Source organism: Populus trichocarpa, chromosome 9, assembly GCF_000002775.5.
Source record: "Populus trichocarpa isolate Nisqually-1 chromosome 9, P.trichocarpa_v4.1, whole genome shotgun sequence".
Classification (NCBI taxonomy): Eukaryota; Viridiplantae; Streptophyta; class Magnoliopsida; order Malpighiales; family Salicaceae; genus Populus; species Populus trichocarpa.
This window is the reverse complement of record NC_037293.2, coordinates 709,793-732,574: the sequence shown is the minus strand read 5'-3', so window position 1 is coordinate 732,574 and position 22,782 is coordinate 709,793. Positions and strand designations below refer to the sequence as shown.

At 33.7% G+C, this 22,782-nt stretch overlaps 1 protein-coding gene across 2 annotated transcripts; it reads left to right on the top strand.

The window, feature by feature from the left end:
• Positions 1-10,609: 10,609 nt before the first annotated feature.
• On the top strand, positions 10,610-18,731 carry LOC7496469 (aspartic proteinase 36). Of its 2 annotated transcripts, none has more exons than XM_024608083.2 (10): positions 10,610-10,695; positions 13,189-13,318; positions 13,465-13,715; positions 13,814-14,041; positions 15,580-15,742; positions 15,910-15,983; positions 16,083-16,179; positions 16,700-16,766; positions 17,920-17,991; positions 18,263-18,731. In XM_024608083.2, exons 1-10 carry the CDS (start codon positions 10,625-10,627, stop codon positions 18,436-18,438), a joined length of 1,329 nt encoding a protein of 442 aa, XP_024463851.2. In that variant the 5' UTR covers positions 10,610-10,624; the 3' UTR covers positions 18,439-18,731. The 2 variants fall into 2 exon arrangements, with proteins under 2 accessions (XP_024463851.2, XP_002313558.4); XM_002313522.4 differs by lacking the exon at positions 10,610-10,695 and adding an exon at positions 12,556-13,009.
• Positions 18,732-22,782: the final 4,051 nt, after the last annotated feature.

Sequence of the window (22,782 nt, the reverse complement as noted above, 5' to 3'; positions counted from 1 at the left end):
ATCCTTCTCTTCTAATAGAAATTTCATCCTTAAAATTTAAGTCATGTACCTATATTGGAGAATAGATGCGGATATTTCTCCTTAATCTCATATTCCCTCTCCCATGTCTCCTCTTTTTATCTGAGAGTTTCTCTATAATGCTCTCACTAGTGGAACTCTTTTATTCCTTAACACCCTTTTCACCCCAATCCAATATTTTAATTGATTTTGTCTCCAACGCCAAATACCATTTTATTTCTATAGGAACCTGTGGTAACATTTGTGAGGGATTTATCTTTGCTTTCCACAACAAGGACACATGAAACATATTGTGAATCTTATCCAGATATAAGGGCAATTCCAACTGATAAGCAAATGACCTGATTCTTTCTATAATTTCAAAAGGGCCAATATATCTCTGGACGAGTTTTCCTTTCATTTTAAATCCAATGATGGCCCTTCTAAGGTGCCACTTTTAAAAATACTTAATCTCCTACTTGGAACTCTAAAGGCCTTCTCCAATTGTCCGCGTAACTTTTTTGCCTATCCTAAGGTTCCTTTATTCTTTTCCTGATTACCCTCACCTCATCAGTTGTCATTTGCACTTTCTCGGGTACCAGGAGTTTCCTTTCCCCTACTTCATCCTAATAGATCGGGGTACGACATTTCCTCCCATACAGTGCTTCGTACAGAGCCATACCTATAGTATTTTGGTAGCTATTATTATAGGTAAACTCCACCAATGGCAAGAAATCTTCCTAATTTTCTCCAAATTCTAACACACATGACCTTAGAAGATCTTCGAGAGTCTGGAAAGTTCAAACTGACCATCCATTTGAGGATGGAACGTTGTACTTAGGTTCACTTTAGTTCCCAATGCTCGTTGTAGACCTGGTCATAACCTTGATGTGAACCTTGGATCTCGATTTGACATAATAGATACTAGCACCCCATGAAATCTGATCACCTTGTTCACATATAACCTAGCTAACTTATCTACTGAATCTGTTATTTTCATGGGTAAAAATAAAGCAGACTTCGTTAGCCGATCCACAATCACCTATATAGCATCATTACCCTTCTTACCCCTTGGAAATACTATTACAAAATTCATGGTAATGTCCTCCCATTTCCATTCTGGGATTGATATTGGCTGCAATTTCCTATAGTTTGACACAAATTCTGCTATTTCTCTTTTCATGTCAGGCCACCAGTAATATCCCTTCAAGTCTCTATACATCTTGGTACTTTCAGGATGCGTTGCAAATCAAGATTCATGGGCTTCTCTCCACACTTCATCTTTCAGTGTTTATCTTCCGATAAATAAATTCACCTGCCCATTATCACTAACCCCTCTAGTGAGATTTGAAAAGGTGTTTCCATGCCCTTATTCACCTTTTCCTTGATCTTTCTTAGCTTACTAATAGGAAAAGCATGAAAACTTGATACTAGAAAACTTTGTGAGTCAAATGCGTGTGTTATGTGAGGTGGAAACAAAATTATTAACCACAAATATAGCTTATGGTTCGGCTTAGGAGGAGTCGTGAAATGTAGGAAAAACATAAGAATGGGTGTCTTAAGAGAAAAAGGGGGGAAAGGGGATAATGGAAAGTTCATCTAAACACCGTCGACAAAAAGTGGACAGATTCATCACCTTGATTCTAAAGAGGATTCGGGCTTAAACATGATAAACTTAGAGGAAAGGGATCGTCATATAAGTTATAGCTTGGGGTGTTAGCTTTCCAATAAATCTAACCTCGTTTAATTTGGAGCTCTAGAACTCCAGATATAGGTAAAATGAAAATAGCAGTCAACTTTGGGGCTGATAATTGAGCTTGGCAAATGTGAAATTGCATGAAATTAAAAGTCTTGAGGTAATTACAAGTATAATTAAAAACAATTGGAAGAACATGGGCTAAATTGAATTTTTCCAAATCCAAAATTAAGAACCTTGAATGATGTGTCATTCAGACTTAATGAAGAGAAGGTGAATGACATATCGTTCGTCAGCTTGCACCTCTATTTTGACAGTTTTGGCTAATCGAGTTGACAACTTCAAACGTATAAATATGAAGTTACAGACCTCCAAATTGAGTATGGTTTGATCCAAATGAAAGGTATGCACTCCCTTTACCAACTTCAGGTGGTCTCAGACAATGATAATGTCAAAATTGCTACCACGAGGCCTCGAAAGTGGGCAACTCGGTCAGTTTTGACAGTGCAACCATTATGCAAAAAATGATTTGGTTTTCATGTGTTCACACACAAAGGCTCCTCAATGGGTTTTTATCAAGGATTTGCAACACTTCCCTCAAGATCAAGAGGTCGGAAATTGATTCAAGGCCTCCCAAAATCTTAGTAAAACCCTATAAATACCCCTTCAAGATTAAGATAAGAGGCTCGAAAAAAAAAGGGAAAGAAAAAAGAAAAAAGATAGGAAAAAAAAGAGAAATATCAATAAGAAATATAAAGATAGAGGTTCAAAAGTCTAAACAAAAGTTTTCTTCAATTTTGTAAGTTTGTGAGAGGCAAAAATTCCTAAAGGGAAACCAAGAGAGAGTAGTTGTTCTGGGTATACATTATAGACCCAAAAGCAGGTCCTTTATGGCCTGCTTTTCTTTTTCTTTTTTATTATTTGTTTTGGTTTAGATTTGTAGTTATAAGCATAAAAAAAGGTTTGTAATGTTTAAAAAATGATGTTGCATCCACCTTTTTGTTAACGTGTTGTTTTATTTAATGATGTTTTTTTAAAGTAAGCCTTATTCTCCCATATTCCTTTTAATTACCCCATTGTAATAAACATGCAAAACGTGAATGAATAATTCATGTTCTGCCAACTTGGTCATGATCTGGGCTAGTGACCAAGTTGGATGGACTTGATGAAACCCAACCCACTTACAAATAAAGAGAAAAGCATGTTAGGCTGTTTTCCAGTCCAACATAGGTGAATTGGGTTGGGCTTGGGCCTAACCAGGTAGTTTGGACTTGAGTCGAGACCCAATAAACCCCATTCCAGGGGGTTGGGCTAAGGCTAACCCAAATTTAAGGGTGTGTTTGGCACATTCTTTTTGTGAAGAACTTAATGCCTTGTTTTGGGTCGTTAGGGTGTGTTTGACAAATACACCCCAAGAGCTTTCCTTTTAATTTTAGGATGCCCTCATATTTATGTCTAACGAAACAAACCCTAAAAAACTTCAAAAAATTCTAAAGAATTCAGGGATCATTTTGAAATTATATGTAATTCTCTCACTTGTTTTTCAACTTTTTTGCTTAATTTCGAGTTGTATACTTAAACTGTAAAATACAAACCAGGTATTAAAAATACCTGATTTTTCTCTGAAATTTAAAAAAAAAATACAAAATGGATATCATAATTATTTTATGATTATCCGTTAGGGTTTAACCAAAATGTTAAAAATCTCATAACAATTAATTTGTTTAATTAGTATTTGAAGTGTTAGGATTTAGCTGTAGACTTTAATATTCGGGGGATATAAAATTACACTTTAAAGTATACTCTTAGGTATTAAAGATACAAAATTAAAAATAAATATGATGTTAAAATTAGGGCCTTGGAACAGTTAGGATTTAACCTGATAAGGTAGAAACTTCCTCACAAAGGAAGATCTGCCTTAAACCTTAGATAAGACCAACAAACAAAAACATGACTTAGATTAACAATCAATCAACAATGCAGTTTACCTATCTCTAATTATAATTGGTCCCCTTACCCAGACTCTCGCAGACCATAGGTTTCTTAATAAAAAATTTTGATCAAATGTAATAAATTTTATAGATCAAAAGCGAAACAAAGCTGGAAACCAGCAAGTCAGAATATACAAGCATGTACATATAAGCGAGCAAAGGGAACAGGTTCCCTTGAACAAGCAAATACAACCAAAGAGGGAAAAAGCTCCCTGAACGAACTGACAAAATCAGCAACCAACAAATCTGCAAGCAGACTAGCCCCAAGGGGCCCTCCAATCATAACATTAGAAGAAGACCTGCAGAAAGCAAATCTCCAACAAAACAGACGATGCATTAAGCAGCAAACAGACATAACAAACTGCCAGGAACAGTGCCCTAAAAAAAAGTAGGCACTAGCAATGCCAGCACCCAGACAAGCAGCAAGCCATCCTCAGCTCCAACAGCCAGGAAAGCACCTACAGAGAACAAGGCTCCAAAGGCACAACTACCAACTACTACCATAACATGAAAGCAACTGATAGAGCAGACAGATATTGCATCAGCACTAGCAACACTGCTACAGGAAAATAGAACCAGACACAACAAGGCCATAAGCAGAGGTTACTCGTTAACAAAATGCAGGCATTGCAACACTGCAATAGGGGAAAACACCCTAACAATCAGCAAAGCCGCACAAAACCAAATTGCCCAACTAGCTAACAAACCAGTTAAACTGCACCAGAAATCAACAATAGTAACCCTAACAGCAAGGCTACAGGCATCCCAACCAACAACCAACCAGCCAAACCCATCAACTAGACCAAGCTAGAACCATCCATTAAAGCTGCAGGAAAATAGGTTTCTTAATAATTATTATACTAGGTGGTGACTCACTCTAATAATAACTTTATGATTAAAATCAAAAATCCCTTTTATTCAAGGAGGCAGTTATGCCTTTCGAAGTCGTGCACGTCACAACAACCCGAATAAATAAATAACCTTAAAGTTTGAAAAAATTACATGTATATTAAGCTAATTATGTATTAAATAGTTTGAGTTCAGGTTATAAATACCGATAGGTACTCAAAACATGATTAGGTCGGGTTCGGATATAAAATATTTTTACCCGTTCAGATTCAGGTATATATAATACAAAACCCAACCCGTGATTATCCATTGTCATCCCTAATTTTTCCCCACATACCACTCTTAAAGGTTGACAACTAAAGCCCCTCAAAATTCAAGTAATGACCAATTTATTCCCTTGATATTTGTATCAGCCATACATTTTCTTGTCCTATTAGCACTTACTCCTCGAAAGGAAATTTTTTATGATGTAGCGGGAATAACTAGTGGCGTCTAGTTACTCCATGAAGCACACTTTTAAGAAAGAAACATATACAAGTAGAAGAGAGCCAAAAGTAATAAGAATATCTTCATTTAGGTTGAGATGGTTCTTTGACATGATGTCAGAACCTTATTGATCAAGTAGTCACGAGTTCGAATCTCACTATCCTTATTCTATTTGATAAAAAATAAGCACAAGGTAATATGGGTCTGTGTAAGTTTCAATCTCAAAGAGCTTTTACTTGAGGGATGTGTTAAAAAATTATATAAATCATATTTTAGGACCTCACCTAATAGCTTAAGCTTTTAGTTTGAGTTGGTTCTTTGACAAAATCCTATACGCAATGTAACACGAGTCCACTTTCTAATGACCTCTAGAAAAACAAAAATTCACCTTTTCATAGTATACAATATACTTAGTTGTGTCTGGTAATAGATTTAAAATACATTTGAAAGTATTTCTTAAAATGTGTTTGAATTGAAAAATATTAACTTTATTAAAATTAAAATTAAAATCATAAACAATATTAATCTAAACATATCTCTATCTAACAATTAATAAAAAAAAATATAATTTGACAAAAAAAAATATTGTATGAAGTCTTTTTTGTTTTGATAATCAATAATATCGATTAGTATTTTAATTCATTTGGGCTATGTTAAGGAAAATAGGCAATTGATATTGAATGTAGTTGTGGTCGTTTCCTCAGCAAAATCTTTCCCCTTGTTTTGATTGGCAGAGCTCCAAATTGTAAAGATGATGATGTCAATTTATAAGAATTACGCAATATAAAATTATCAAGAAAAACATTTCTCATGTTTGTAAATGATATTTCTGTTAATGTTAATAGACTATATATGTGATGATGTCAAATGTAGCTAAGCCGATGAAAGATGAGTTCTTCCCGGAGGTTAGACCTAAGAGAGGATGATCATTCATTTGGGCGTGTCTAAGAGAGAGGATGGTTGTTATCTTGGATTTGGTTGACTGTCAAATCCAAGTACCTTAGACTTGGCTGACTGCCAAGTCTACGTGCCTTGAGTCTGGCATATTTGTTAGATCCACGTTACCTTGGACTTGGCTAACTGCCAAGTCCAAATGTCTTGGGCCTGAGATGTTTGCCAGACCAACGTTATCTTAGATTTGGCGGATTGTCAAGTCCAAGTGCCTTGGACTTGACTGGCTGCAAAACCCAAGGCACTTGGGTCTAGTGGACTGTCAGACCTATGTTACCTTAGACTTGGCTAACTGCCAAGTCCAAGTGCCTTGGGCCTGGCATATTTGTCAGACCCATGTTACCTTGGACTTGGTTGATTACTAAATTCAAATATCAGGCTTGACACACTACCAAGCCCCCTCACTTGGGGCATGCTTATTTCCTTGGGTATGCCCAAAAGAGAAAGGTCATAAGGGTTTTTTAGGCCCAGTAATAATAGTTTTATCAATAGCCCCCAAGTCTTTGTGATATTGATACACAAAGACTTGTAAAAATACTCGGTTGTTATAACGAGTTCATTGAATATTTCTAAATGGTCGGGGGGACCCATCGAAGGAAATCAACTCGCTTTGGAGGAATTCCTACCTCAAAACAAATCGAGTGTTGATCCCATATTTAGAGAATTTCTAAGTGGGTAGTGGGAACCCAAAAATAGTAAACCTATGCTTAGAAATTTCTAAGTGATTATAAGTTCTTTGGAGGGTAGGAGCTAGCAGCTTTCCCATCATTGTCATAGGGCTTAAGAGGCCTCCGCTAAGAGTGGTGCACATAGCATTGGAGAGACTACATCCATCCTTTAGAAATTGGTACATATAGCATGGGGGAGACTACATCCATCCATTAGAGATGGGTACATATAACACTGAGGAGATCACATATATCCTTTAAAGATGGGTACATATAACACTGGGGAGATCACATCCATCCCTTGAAGAGTGGTGCATATAGCACTGGGGAGATCACATTCATCCCTTAGAGAGTGATGCATATAGCACTAAGAAGAGTACATCCATCCCTTGAAGATTGGTGCATATAGCACTGGGGAGATCACATTCATCCCTTGGAGTCACATATATCTTTTGGAAATTAATGCATATAGCATTGGGGAGATCACATCCATCCCTTGGAGATTGGTGCATATAGCACTAAGGAGATCACATTTATCCCTTGGAGAGTGGTAGGGCTACCGTCTTAAGTGACTACCTAGAGAAAATAAAAAGTCATTTTGAATAAACATTCATATTTAAAAAACATTTTTATCAAGGATTATACATCCTAAGGTGATCTAAGTGATAGGTATGAGAGAGGCTCTTAGGAGAAAACATATCATGGAGGTGGCACAAAGATGTTAGCTTCGGGTACCCTAATTACTTCACTTGAAAAATCATTAATGTTAGTTGTCCTTGTAAAAATAAGAAGGTCTATGTCGAAGTAAACTGGCCTCTTCAACCGTATATGATTTTTCATAAATTGATTTACTTTGGACAAGCTTTTATCTAGTAAAACATAAAGTTTTCTCCAGAGGGTATGTTCCCTTACTCCTCTTATTAAGGCTTCCAAGACTACTAGCTCAATCAATTCTTTCACTTTGAGCATCTCCACATTGAATCTTCTTAAATATACACATATAGACTCGCCCTCTTATTGGGCAACACTGAAAAGCTCTGTGGAGGTTTTCTTGGTGGTTATGTTGGTGCTAAAGTGTGCCACTAACTTTGCACATAGGTCACTTAAACCTTCAATAGAGTTTGGTTCCAAGTTGTTATACCAAGCATGCGCAAATCCTCTAAAAGTTGAAGGGAATATCTTGCACATTGCGTCATAGTCTTGGATGATCAACTCCAAGCTAATACGTACATTTTACACATGCTCCTTTTGGTCGATTAAGCCATCATAGTTGTCCAAACTCATATTCCTGGGAAAGTAGTCCTTGAGGAGTTTGAGTGTTCAATATGCATTTGGACAAGGAAGAAACCCTCTACTGATGGGAACTATAAACATTCCCCTAGGTATGCTCATTTCCTTGGGCGTGCTCATGCACGAACTATCTCCTAGCTCTTTGTCTGTTGGGCTCCTGGGAGCCTGAAGGGCTTGACATAGAATGGCGATTATGGTGACCGATGTTTATCCCATAGTAAATAAGAGAAGTGCATTTGGAGTGTTTGTTCTGTGCATGGGTGTGTATATCGTGAGTGATCCCTTGAGGAACTTTCATGAATGTCATGTTGTCTAGTTTCCTTTATGTAGTGTGATCGTCTATGGGCTCTTTGCATAGCTGGTGGCCCTAACATTAAGGCATTATGTGCTATTAAAGATGTTAAAACTTGTTGGGGTGGCATGGTTTGATTTTGTCATTGGGTTGTCAACACGACCTGGGTGAGGAGTTGCACGTGACTAGTGAGTTGTTGAAGCTCTTGCTAGGTAGAAGTGTCCATGACAACAAGTTGATTTGTCCCACTTCCTAGCCCTAGGGGGCATTGGTTATGTACCATGAAATGCCCTGAAAATGCTAAAAACAAGTTTTAGGAAAAAACCTATGGCTTTTTATCAATTTCCCACAAATGACGCCACTAATGATGTCAAATGTAGCTAACCCTATAGAAGCTGAGTTCTTCCCCGTGGTTAGACCTCAGAGAGGATGGTCGTTGTCTTGGACTTGGCTGACTGCTAAGTCCAAGTGCCTTGGGTCTGGCATGTTTGCTAAACCCACGTCACCTTGGACTTGGTTAACTATCAAGTTCAGGTGTCATGGACTTGGCTGACTGCTAAGTCCACATGCCTTGGATCTGACATGTTTGTCCAACCCACATTACCTTAGACTTGGTTGACTGCCAAGTCTAAGTGCTTTGGGTCTGGCGTGTTTGTCAGACTCACTTTACCTTGAATTTAACGGATTTCCAAGTCCAAATGTCTTGGGCTTGACATGTTTTCCAAACCCACATTACCTTAGATTTGGCGGATTGTCAAGTCCAAGTGCCTTGGACTTGGCTGATTTGACAAATCCAAATGCTTTGGACTTGGTTAACTGCCAAGTCCAAGTGCTTTGGGTCTGACATGTTTGTCAGACACACGTTACCTTGAACTTGGTGGATTGCCAAGTCCAAGTGCCTTGGGTCTGGCAAACTACCAGACCCACGTTAGCTTGGACTTGGCTGACTGTCAGATCCAAGTGCCTTGGGTCTAACATGTTTACCAGACCTACATTACCTTAGAGTTGGTTGATTGTCAAGTCTAATTATTGGGTTGGCACATTGCCATGCCCCCCCACTTGGAGCATACTCATTCCCTTGGGTGTGTCCAAAGAAGGAGGGTCATAAGGGTTTTTTAGGCCCATCAGAAATAGTTTTATCAATGTGACTTGATGATCACCAGTAAAGGAGGAAAACAATTTGGTTTCTAATTCTATGAACTCAAAATCATATTTTCATCATGCTCAAAAGGATGAAAATGTTTAAATGAGGGATTAAATTGATATGTGAAAATTTGGTTTCCAACACCATATTTGTATATCATTCATACTTGGTAAAAGAGAGGAGAAAAAATGTTAACATGTAAGGAAATCCTTAGGAAAAATCATATTAATGTCTTGGGAATGTCTAGTATAAGTGTGTAACATCATAAACTAAGTTATTTTTTTATCGTTCAACATTTTATTGAATGAGAATTAAGTTTTATGATTTGTTTTGCTTTGGTTTATTTTCTATAAGGTTATTCTAGTCTCATGACCTGAGTAACGAGTTTAGCGAGTTAACCTGAATTTTCTTGGGTTATGTTTTAGTCCTTTTTAAATTGATTTTTTTTTTAATTTTATCTTTTAATATTAAGTTGACTAGAAATTGTGCATTATAATTTGTTTCGATTTGCTTCTATAGAATTATCCTAGCCTTACGACCCGGGTCACGGGTTTGTTTGTTAACTTGGGTGGACTCAAATCATTTTTGAATTCGCTTTCTATGAGGATATCCTAAGTCATGGGTTTAACCCGTTAACCCAAGTTTACTTTGATCGTTCTTTTATGACTCTTTTTTTTTATTTCTTCCTTTAACATTAAGTTGATTGATAATTTAATTTTATAATTTCTTTTTATTTTCTTTCTATAGGGTTATTCTGGTTTCATAACTTGGTTTGTATATTTGGTAAGTTAATCCGGGTTGACCTGAGTTAGTTTTTACGGGTTCTTTTTTAATTTTATCCTTCAACATTAGGTTGATTGAGAATTAGATTTCATAATTTGTTTTAATTTGTTTATTATGGAGTTATCATGGTTTCATGACCATGGTTGTGGATTTAGCAAGTTAACCCAAGTCGATACAATATGTTATCATCTCACTATTTTTAAGAAATATGTTGTCTTGAATTTTTCTTAGTCAAACTATATTTTTACTGATCTTTTGAGTTCCTTTAAACCTACTAAGCTGACCCAATCATATCAGATCAACCTCCATATATTTTAAATTGTTTTTCCACTAAAAAACAATGTTAGCAACACTTGAATAATTTTTTAACGTTTAAAAAAATTATAATTTTTTCCGGATCTGGAAAGAGGGATTACGGCGAACTATAAACTGAAACTGAGTAAACTTAAAGAGCGAGATAGAGTGAGGCATGGCAGAATGTTGCAGTCTTCAGGAGTTGGTGTTGTTGATTTCCCTGTTCAAGGCACCTTTGATCCTTTCCTCGTTGGGTAATTCTATCTTTTGAAACATATTTGAATTATGAATTTCAATCATAAAAAAACCTATTTTGATGTATTTCAAGTAAATATCTATTTTAAAAAGCACTCTGCATCACAATCTCAAACACAAGTGTTGGTGTTTTATAATAGAATAGTGTTTGAGATTATAATAGTGGTTGTTTTCAAAGTGTTTTTTAGTTTAAAAATAAATTAAAATAATATTTTTTTATTTTAAAAAATTTATTTTTGATATTGTCATATCAAAATAATTTAAAAAAATAAAAAATTAATTTAAAAAAATTAAAAATATTTTTTAGACATAAAACAAACACTCTCGGAGAACATCGTTTTCAATGCTTTTAATTTAGAAACCGAGGTTACAAAAAGAACATGGAGCACTAAAATACAAGAAAGAACAGCATGCTTGGATTACAATTCTCAAGTTTCTGCAAAACAAATTGAAAGAAAATGGTAAAAGTCTCGGAAAATGGAAACTTCAAATTGTGTTCTTACCAGCTGAATATATAAAACCATTAAACAAATAAGAGACTGATAAAGGCGTACGATATACGCTCATCACGACGAAGTTTGGAGAAGTTAGTTTACCGACCAGGGAGCATACCATGAAAGTCCCCCATTACCACTTTACCCATGCCCCTCTCTGCCTTTTCTTTTTCTTTTTTTCCATAAATAAATCTTTAAAGACTTATCACATATTCTGTAGAAACATATTTATATTTTCCGTACATGTATATGATATAATTATTAAAACTGATCTAATTCTTTCAACCGCATTTTTTCTACCACATTAATTTAAAAAATTTATAATTTAGAACATGATCGAGTTAAATTTTAAGATGAATAAAAAGATATTGATCTACTAAAACTTACTTAATTCGATCGAGTTTTTAATAATTTAGTCAATTTCAATCAAGGTTAATTTCAAGATTTTTTTTAAAAATAACTTCATTTTAATTAAAACAATTGATTTAAATTAAACCAATAATCCAATGAGTCAAGCTATTTTTTGGTAAGTTTTCAAATTAAATATAACGACTATATGTATAATACATAGAAGAGAAGTACACATTTAGGTTCAAATCAAAATTTAGAATAATTCTTGCAAATAAAACTAAAAAGATGTAAATATTATCTTCACTAAAAAAAGCTATTAACATAACACCACACATCTTCTATAAAAATATCATGGTACACCTTATGTAACAAATAATATTTTATTAATTATTTTTTAAAGTTTATTTAAAAAAAAAGATAGAGATACAAATAAAATAAAATTTATGATTTATGTTAAAATATTACTAGTTATTCTCTTAACACCAACAAAGTTAACAAAAAAATAAACATTTTAGCTTTCAAAGAATATATTAACGAAATTGTAAATTTCTATTATTTTATTTTATTTAAAAAAAAAATCATTAACAAAATTGTATATAGTTAAAAATTTATAAATTAATATCCTTGGACCATGAAAATTTATTAATTAATCAAGATGTTATTTAAATTTTGAATTTAAGTTGAAATTTAACAAAAATATCATTTAATAAAAATTATTAATTTATCAAGTATTAATTTATTAAGGTTATACCTAATACGTGTATATTTGATATTGTGGTATAATTATTTTTTATTTAAAAATATATTAAAATATTTTTTTTTTCAATATTAGAATATTTATTTATTAAAAATATATCAATTTAATATTATTTTTTTTGACACATTTTTACATCACGTTCAAAAAATATTACAAATGCAAAAACAAAAATAACATAGGATAGTATGTACACACACAGGATACAAAGCAGTGGTAATATATAATGAATAACGTTACTTTTTGAAACTTCCGTTACAAAACCTAAAGATTTTTTTGGCTTGTCTCTCCCTCCTATCCTTTCTCTCTCTTGAGAGATATCTCAACCTGCATTTGCCTCCTTTCTATGTACTCAACTAATATTTCTCTCTTCTATTTTTCAGAAAACCAAATTATCTAAACGTTAACGACATTCCTGCTAATCCTTTTTATTTTATTCGTTCAAAAAGAACAAATCCAAACAAAGAAAGAAATGGGAGCTGCGCCTTTTCCCGCGGGAATCCTAATCGCTGCTGTAGTGTTTCATGCTACGGTGGTTCTGTCTTCTTTTCCGGCCACTTTTCATCTGGAAAGAGGGATTACGGCGAACTATAAACTGAAACTGAGTAAACTTAAAGAGCGAGACAGAGTGAGGCATGGCAGAATGTTGCAGTCTTCAGGAGTTGGTGTTGTTGATTTCCCTGTTCAAGGCACCTTTGATCCTTTCCTCGTTGGGTAATTCTATCTTTTGAAACATATTTGAATTATGGGTTTCTCTTAGTTTCTGGATTTCCACCTTGTTTTTCAAGTTGTATTGGTAAAAATTGGATTTTTTTTTGGATTATGGGGTTTTAAATTTTGGATTAAATATGTTGCTAGTCTCAGGTTTGGTTCATTTTTTGGTTGTTTTGTAGGCTTTATTATACAAGACTACAATTGGGTACTCCTCCAAGAGATTTCTATGTACAAATAGATACTGGAAGTGATGTTTTGTGGGTTAGTTGTGGCTCCTGCAATGGTTGTCCTGTTAACAGTGGACTTCATGTAAAGCTCACTTCTTTCACTTTTATATTCATACTGTTTCATATTTTGATTTTTAGTCTCGTGAATTTTGTTAAAAGAGAAGGAAAAGGAGAATAATTTAGTGTTGCAATGTTTTCAATATTGTTTCTCCGGTTCTCTTATTACAGATTCCTCTCAATTTCTTTGATCCTGGAAGCTCACCAACAGCTTCGTTGATATCTTGTTCAGACCAAAGATGTAGTCTTGGACTTCAATCCTCAGATTCTGTCTGTTCTGCTCAAAATAATCTGTGTGGTTACAACTTCCAGTATGGTGATGGCAGTGGCACATCAGGATATTATGTATCGGATTTGTTGCACTTTGACACCGTTCTTGGTGGGTCTGTGATGAATAATTCTTCAGCTCCTATTGTATTCGGGTGAGATATTATGGATCTGTCAAAGTTAAGATTGTAGTAGTGTGATCATTTTTTAGAACTCTGGAATTCATGGATTTGGATGGTGGGTTATGAAACAGATGTAGCGCATTACAGACTGGGGACTTGACAAAGTCAGATAGAGCAGTTGATGGGATATTTGGGTTTGGACAACAAGACATGTCTGTTGTCTCTCAACTAGCTTCACAAGGAATATCACCAAGAGCGTTTTCTCACTGCCTGAAAGGAGATGATTCTGGTGGTGGTATATTGGTTCTTGGAGAAATTGTGGAGCCAAACATCGTTTATACCCCACTTGTCCCATCACAGTATGTTTTATCTCCCCTTCTATATATTTAGCGTTTAGATTTTTCTTAGAGTGGCTCTCATTCTTCTTTCTTTTTCCTCTTCTCATTTACAATTGTATCTATGCAACTATTTTCATAGTTCTTATTATATAGCTATGAAATCTGATTTGATCTTCCGCAACCTATTTAAATAAAAGAGAGTGAAATGGATGGATGTTATGTAGTTGAAGAACATTAGTGCTTGTCTCACATTAGTTTGGCTGTAGCTTCTTTCCAAAATCATTTCAATGGTGTCTTTGGTTGTGATCCTGATGTATTTTGTATACTGTTTCTAATGGTGCTGGGTGCCATCTTGTAAAATGTTTATTTTTGCTCATATTCTTATGTCAATCATTTAAAGAGTTGGAAGTCACTGCCTGTTTCTGGCTTCAAGTGGCTTTTGTTAATAAAACACTATACACTTGGTATCTTGAAGGCTAAGAGCAGATAGAGTCGTGCTTCACATATCTCTAATAATCTGTTACATAAGTATTTTTAAGCTTGCCCCTTCTTTTCGAGTTTGATAATCTTGGCATCTTTTCCTGTGTGGTGATGAATTTAGCATTTTTTACCATCTTAGGATTGAAAGTACTAAATTCTTCAGTTTGGCTCAAGTTGGTGAGAACATATAACTTTGGACTTCATATTTAGGTTTGAAGGATAATGAGCCTGCCTTAAACTAATATATCTACAATGAGCGAAGAATGTCAATGTTTAAATAATAAAATGCAATGGGAGGGATTGATATGTTAATCTATTGATTTATATGGAAATATGACTGGGGTGAAGAATATTGTTTTTGTGAAATAATTTAGATCAGCTTATTAGTTGGCATGCCTTTTTCTCACCAGGCCCATACAAGCAAAACCATTTCAGCTCAACACTTTGATAATTAACTTTTATAGGTTGTTTGTAACCAATTCTCTATTGTAATTGAATTCAATTATAGTGTTTGATTTGAATTCATTTGATAAATAAGTTGAATTCACATGTTTGGAAAAGATAAAATTCAATTCATTTTATTTTCTATATTACCCTCATTACTTTCATCTTATTTCTTCAAAGGTTTTTTAAAAAAAGAGGGCTAGATGAGTATTTTGAGAAAGTTAGTTTTAACATTATTTTTTTTCTCTTTGGAATGGTAAATCAAAGGGGTTGACCTCTAATTTACTTTTGTAGCATTTTTAGAGATTGAATTCCATTTAGAATTCAATTATCAACACTCAAGAGGGTTCTAAACATGAGATTTTATTAAAACCTTTGAATTCAATTCAATTCAGAGGGTTCCAAACATTTGTGAAGCTTAAATCGGTAGTCTTGTTGCTACAAGAGAATGATCTTACATGTCAAAAAATGATTTCGAGCGCGACACCCATAATTGCTTAATAGCATATGATGGCTCAGTTTGATTGATTGGTATGTTACCACCTTGTTTGCTAATAAATTATCAAAGCTTTGGAGCATATAATTCTATACTGAATTAAAATTTTCACTGACCACCTATATTTCTTAAATTTCAGGCCTCATTATAATTTGAATATGCAGAGCATTTCTGTCAATGGCCAAACTTTAGCCATTGATCCAACAGTTTTTGGAACATCAAGCAGCCAAGGAACTATAATTGATTCTGGAACAACCTTGGCATATCTAGCAGAAGCAGCTTATGATCCTTTTATTAGTGCTGTAAGTTTCAAAGGAATATTGTATGGGCTAATAGATTGAGCATTGTTAAGGATCTCCACTAACCACTTATTTAGAATGATGTCCTTATCATGTTTTGCTGGAAAACATCTCAGGAATTTTGTAGAACTTTAGCAATGTTTGAAGTATTTAGTTTCCTCCTTGTGCAGATAACATCTATTGTTTCACCATCTGTGCGCCCATATCTTTCCAAGGGAAATCACTGTTATTTAATTTCCTCCAGGTTCGTTTTCTACCTCTATTATCTTAGTTCAATTTCCATTGTTATGCGGTCATTGTTACATTGTTTAAACCCAGAAATGTATGTATGCTTTGTTCTCAGTATCAATGACATATTTCCTCAAGTGAGTTTGAACTTTGCTGGTGGTGCATCCATGATTTTAATTCCCCAGGACTACCTTATTCAGCAAAGTTCTATTGTGAGTTCCTTGAGCTTGATATTAATAATAACTTCCAATTTTCTCCTTTTAAGAATGTGTCTAGATACTCATAATTTGCATCGAAGTTGCTGCTCAGTTGATTGAGATTTGTTTTCCTTCAATTGAACATTCCCCATAATTGATTCCAGAGAAATGTATAGCTGGTCTTGATTCAGTATTTTTTGTTCACTTAGTTCTTTGTTTTCTTTCCATTTTCTGATATTGGTGTAATCATGGACAACTGTTATCATAGTTTCTTTTATACAGATGGTGTCCTCTGAATATATAAATGCAATGCCAACTGACCACTTGTTCTGCCATGGCTATGCTGCACTATTTGCAGTCCCAACTCCCAATTGTTAGCCTTGGTTTCTGTTGAAAACCAGAATACATTGATAATTGATAATTGATAATGTTTTTTAATGATTGAACATGGTTCCTTTGCATATTGGTCCATTAATTTGGTATTTTGGTCTGGCATCCTGAATCGCTAACCAGTAGGATTGAATTGATATTGCAGGGTGGTGCTGCGTTGTGGTGCATTGGCTTTCAGAAAATTCAGGGTCAAGGGATAACAATCTTAGGAGGTATTGACACCACACAATCTTCTTTTAATTCCTGGAATTACTTGCTTGTAAAGGTCATTCGAGTTTATATAATCTATTTGCCAAAGATACAGGAATCTTAACGAATGTGAATTTCATCAATCAGGGAATAAAAGCCCAATTTTCATTGCACTTTGTGATTCAATTTCTATAGAGAAATTATACTTCAGCTTGGTCAAACCACACAGCCTTTGCATGTCTGCATGAGGTCTTGGTTTCTGTCATCTGCTGATGTTAACCCTAATCGTCATGTGATACTATATATAAAACATTTAGTGTTCCTCTTGCTTTTGCAGAACTGAAAACCAGAAAGGTTGCTCCATATATTCTCTTATGCTTGAGCCTAAAAGTTTTGCTACTATTGAAAAAACATGTAGTGTTCCTCTTGCTTTTGCAGAACCGAAAACCAGAAAGATTACTCCATATATTCTCTCTTATACTTGAGCCTAAAAATGTTGCTACAATAGCACAACACCATTCGGACATTTTTCTATACTATTTTGTTTTGGGTCCAACCAGAGTTGCGAATGTTACCAAGTTCATAACTGCTCATTCCTATTTATTGTATTTTTGTTCAATTTTTCTTGCAAATTAAAAATACATAGAAATTGACTATAAATTCACCTCAAAAGGAGAAGATTCTTTATGATTACTCTTTTACTTATCTGTGACATGATTTATAATCCTGGCATTATCATTGAGTTTTAGTTTTTCATTCTTCAGTTTTGTTTTTATTTTTATTAATGCAGTTATTATATGGTTCTTTGTCAGCCCTTTCTCGTTCAATATATCCAACAAAAAGTTGTGTTTGTTGGTCCATTGCTGATGTTTTCCTTAACATAATTGCTTTTAACCTTTATTTCGGAACTCTGTGCATGGTTCTCCGAAACACTTGATAATCTGCACTAATTAGCACTCTTCAGCTTACATTTGTCTTCATGACCAAGATAATTAACACATCCAAGTCCATGTACAAGTTGTAATTGTCTCGCTAACAATCCATCACCTATTTCTTCTATGATGCTACCATGTGTGACCTTTTAATTTTTTTCTACTTCTCTTTTTTTTCCTCCTTTATTTAAAAAAGCAGTAATCTTTTGTTTAAGAAACAACGTTTGCCATCTTGTTTTTGCAGATCTTGTTCTAAAAGACAAAATCTTTGTTTATGATATTGCTAATCAACGGATTGGATGGGCTAATTATGACTGTAAGTTGCAATTTTCTATTGATTAGCATTAGCATTAGATGTTATTATAATCGGTTAAAATTCTAGAATATCAACACACGAGATTATTGTAAATGGTTACTTTCTTCTCCCTTAAAAAAAGTTGTTTTCCTAATTGCTTTGATAGAAACTCAGAGGTCATTCAATATTCTACAATTACGAAATAGGATATTATTCTCTTTAGTTTCCAAATTTATTTGAGTTTGGACCTGCTCCTAATTTCCTTTCCCTGGTCTGTGAATTATCCTGTTAGGCTCAATGTCAGTAAATGTGTCTACTGCCATAGATACTGGCAAAAGCGAATTTGTCAATGCTGGGACACTGAGCAATAACGGTTCACCAAAAAACATGCCTCACAAACTGACACCGGTGACTATGATGTCATTCCTTCTACATATGCTATTGCTCAGCTGTTACATGTTTTTGTAGCATACCGTTCTTTCCTTCACTGTAACGTGCTCTTTCTGGTTTATATTTACAGCAACCGGCAGGGCCATGTAGTATTTCTATTTTGGTTGCCGCCAGTTGTTGCCTGGTGTGCAATTGGTTTGTGAGTGCCTTTTCATCCAATCATACATCGTCGGCCGTTGGCCATGTACACTGATACTTTCATGATTCATCCAGTAGCAGTCTCGCTCCATTGGGAGCGCTGTAAATTTACCTCATATATAGGATTGTTGATCTAACAGCAGAATTAATTTATACGAAATGTCTTACTTTCATTGCTTTTCAATGTTTTCGGTAGTTTGTATGCATAAAAGTTCTATGAGCTAAAAGTTACATCGAATATATAGTTTGTGTCCTAATTTACTTGGATTCTTTGGGTCCATGCATCTTGATAGAGTAATGTATGTGTCCTATGGTTCAGTTAGATAATATGGGTATGATCTTTCATCTTTGATCTTGGCATACAAGTTAAAAGAACCGACTTCCATTCACACTTGCAATAAGGAAGACTGAATCAAAGGAGACGGAGATGCACATCAAGAGTGCCGTAGCTTTCATTTCCGAGTGATTTCCGAGTGATTTTCAAAAGGGTGATTGTTTTAAAAAAAAAAAATATATATATATATATATATATATATATATATATATATTAAATTGATTTTTTTTTATTTTAATGTAGTGATATTAAAAATAAAAAATAATATATATGAAAAAAATAATTTTAATGTATTTTTAAGTGAAAAGTATTTTTTTAGTCTAAAAAAATGTCAAGACATTAGGGAGTCAAAATTTTGATGCATAATGGTTGAAAGACTTTTAAAATACTTATATGGTGATATATTAGATGATATTTAAAAAAAAATATTAAGATGATGATTTATTGAATTGATCTAGGTCAATAATAGTTAACTTGTGAAACTTGTAATTTGGGGTGAAATTATGATAAAATTATGAAATTCATATCGAAACAAATTAAAATGTTCAATTATAATGAACCAAATATCGAAGGTTGAATGCGAAAAAAATTAAATTTAAAAAAAAAAGAAAAAAAATCACCTTAGTAAACTTATATTGATGTCGGCACAACAATACGAGCCAAGTTAAATTTTATTTGACATAAGAAGAACAAAGTTAAGGTGCCGTTATGATTTCTAAAAAAAATAAAACAAATTTGAGACTTCGATTATTGAGTTGAATAATTTTTTAATAATATAAAAAAAAACAGCTTTAATTTAATAATATTAAAAACCAAGTAAACTGGAGTGAATTTTCTAGATTCAACTTAATCTATTTTTGCCAACAATATTCCAAGCTAATTGTTCCCAAGGGTGATAAAAAAAACTGGCTCGTTTATAATATTTGCATTATCTGACACAATTCAACTCGTCAAAGTCAGATAATGTAGATATTATATAGAATAATAGGTCAAAAAACATAATAAATGGATATTGCAAGTCGAGTACAGGTTGAGATTTTTGAAACCCGCTCAATCCAACCTGACCCGACCCATATAACCTAAAGTAAATAACTCGAGTTCTAGATATAAATAATATTTTTCCTTTTCTTTCTTTATTTTTTTCCTCTCTCGCTTTCACACTCACAACCACCTCTTATTCCCTTTTCTCTATTCTCCATTTTCATATAAATTATAGTTTCTTTTGAAGTTTGATATGATGAAATGACAATGTATTTTATAATTTCAATCTTTTTTGTTTGGTAGCCAAGAGACCATGAGAAAATAAATGAAAATTTCAAGAATCCAAATTGAGCTTTTATTTTATTAGTCAAATCATAAACTCAAAAGTACTTTATAGTCTCTTCTTGATAGTCTGACTTTGTATCATATTGCACCCTAATTGTTTAATAAAATGTTTGACTATGATTTTTATTTTGTATTTGTTTTTATGTGAAAATTGTGTTAGTTTTTATGTTGTTCCTCATATATGCATTTTAAAGGTACTACCTAGTTTCAATAGTTGTAACCTGATATTTTTTTAGGATCGTCTAAAAATAAGAGAATTAATATGTCCAACCTGCGAATATTTATAATATCCATAAAAAATTTAGCCCAACCTGATATATTCAATCTACCTCGGTAAAAAAAATAAAAATTGAATGGGTCAAGTTTATATTTTGTAAAATATCAAAAGTTGGGTTGAATATAATTATAAATCAAAACTTAACCCATTATATCCACTAACACCCCTAATTGTTCCTCTAATGTTTTGACATGTTGCAACTCTTTTATTTGTGAACCAAAAATATTTCTGGGTTTTGATTTTTTTTATTTTCGAATATATATAACAACAATTTTGAGGGACCCAAAACTGAGTTATAACAACCCAAGTTATTTGACTAGAAGCATCAAATTTGAAAAATCTCAAAGCTTATTTTTCAACCAATCAAATATTTAAGAAAAAAATTAAAGAAAAAAAATCAATCAGACAAAAGGATAACAAAAAATAGCAATTATAAGCAAAAAAAGCTTGAGCCCACCCGAGGTCAACCCGCAAAACTCACGGGTCAGGTTATGAGATCGGGTAACCTGATAGAAAGGAAAATGAAGAAAATCATGAAACCCAGTTTTTTTAAAAAACTAAAATTGTTAGCTTATAAAACTTGTGACCCGAGCCATTTGACCAGAAACATAAAATATAAAAAAATCACGAAACTCAATTCTTAATAAATCAAATATTGAATGATAAAAAAAAAATCAGTCACACAAAAGGGTTAAAAAAAAAAAGAGTAGTTAGAAGAAAACAAATATGCGAGCCTACTCGGGTTAACCCACCAAATTCATAAATCAGATCATGAAATTAAAATAATTCGATAAAAAAATTGAAGAAAACCTCAATATTTATTTTGTATAATAATCAATGTTGAGTAATGAGGTAAAAAAAAACAGTAAAAAAAAAACATTAAACCATGTTAGTTATTAAAACTCATGATCCAAATTATTTGATCAAAAATATTAGACCTCTTGAAAAAAACATAAACCCTCATTTTTTATATATCTCTTATCAAATTAAAAAATAAAATAAAAAATAATCATACAAAATATCTACTTGTTTAAAATGGCTCACTTTTAACTCTCTTTTTAGCTTGGTATGGTGCTTTTTAAATTATAGTTTAAAAAACTGAGCTGAGGTCCTCCGCACGAAGGAAGGACTGCAGTTATTTTGTTCAATTTTTGGATTTTATTAGTCTAAATATCCGATGCATATGTTTATGTGCTACTGATTGGGGTTCTAGGTTTTCTTTTACGAGTTTTCAACTCTCTCTCTGTATGGACATCAACCTGAAAGCCAATGTCATCAAGCTTCAGTCAAACAATCTCTCTCTCTTCTCCCTCCCTCCCTCCCTCCCTCCTGATCAAGCTTATAGATTATAAACCAAGGAAAGAACTTCTCCAACCTAGTTGAACAAGTTTCGTGGAGTAATTCATTTTGGAGCGATAATAAAATCCTAAATGCCAGTCAGTCTTTTAGCATATGGACACCACCAACAAACTGTCTCTTCCATCTTAAGTTGTCCTGTCTATGTTTAGGAGCACATGTCAATTTCCTATAGGATTTGAGAGTGTCTATTGCATTTTTTTGAATGAGTTTGTTGCTATTAGAATGCATATTGTAACCTGATATATCAATGACTTCTATGTATGAGACAGGTTTATATGAGGTTTGAGCATTTTGTGTGATTTATTTATAGTTTGAGATTATATAGGATGTTGTGCACTTTGGTTGTTGGTTCAAGTAGCATGTTGCCTGGGAGATTGCTTAAGATTTATTTACAAGTGATTAGTTGTGCTGTTTTTTGCAGTCCATTTTATTAGTTAAGTCTAAACTGGTCATGGTAATGTTTTTGAATAAATCTCTGTTAAGCCTCGATTTCATTTGTAGAATTTGTTTTAGCTATGAATAGTTTCTATGCAGTCTTTGTTGGGAAAACTAGGGACAACTAACCGGATCAATTCAGCGGAATACAATTCACAATTCACAAGTCCCAATCCTTTTTCCCTCTTTGTGCAGTAAAAAACAGAATCAAACAATGAACAAATATAATGCAACAATCACACAAATCAACACCAAGATTTTTACGTGGAAAACCCGATGCGGGAAAAACCACGGGACCGGAGTCCACCTAAAAACTTCCACTATCACAAATAATGGGTTCATAATTGTTCTTCCTCAGATTCAACTAAGGGCTACAACATATATATCATCAAGAATAACTTATTCTCGGATTACAACAAGATTAAAGGAGAATTATTTGAGAAAAACTCACAATACTGACAGCCCCGTTTTCTGTCAAAACGGCCAGCTTCCA

Bases quoted from the DNA above. Each gene is read 5' to 3' on its own strand.
- LOC7496469 (XM_002313522.4), top strand. From the start codon at position 12,768: ATGGGAGCTGCGCCTTTTCCCGCGGGAATCCTAATCGCTGCTGTAGTG. The intron at 13,010-13,188 runs GTAATTCTATCT...GTTGTTTTGTAG, and splicing joins TTTGATCCTTTCCTCGTTGG to GCTTTATTATACAAGACTAC. The intron at 14,042-15,579 runs GTATGTTTTATC...CTTAAATTTCAG, and splicing joins ACCCCACTTGTCCCATCACA to GCCTCATTATAATTTGAATA.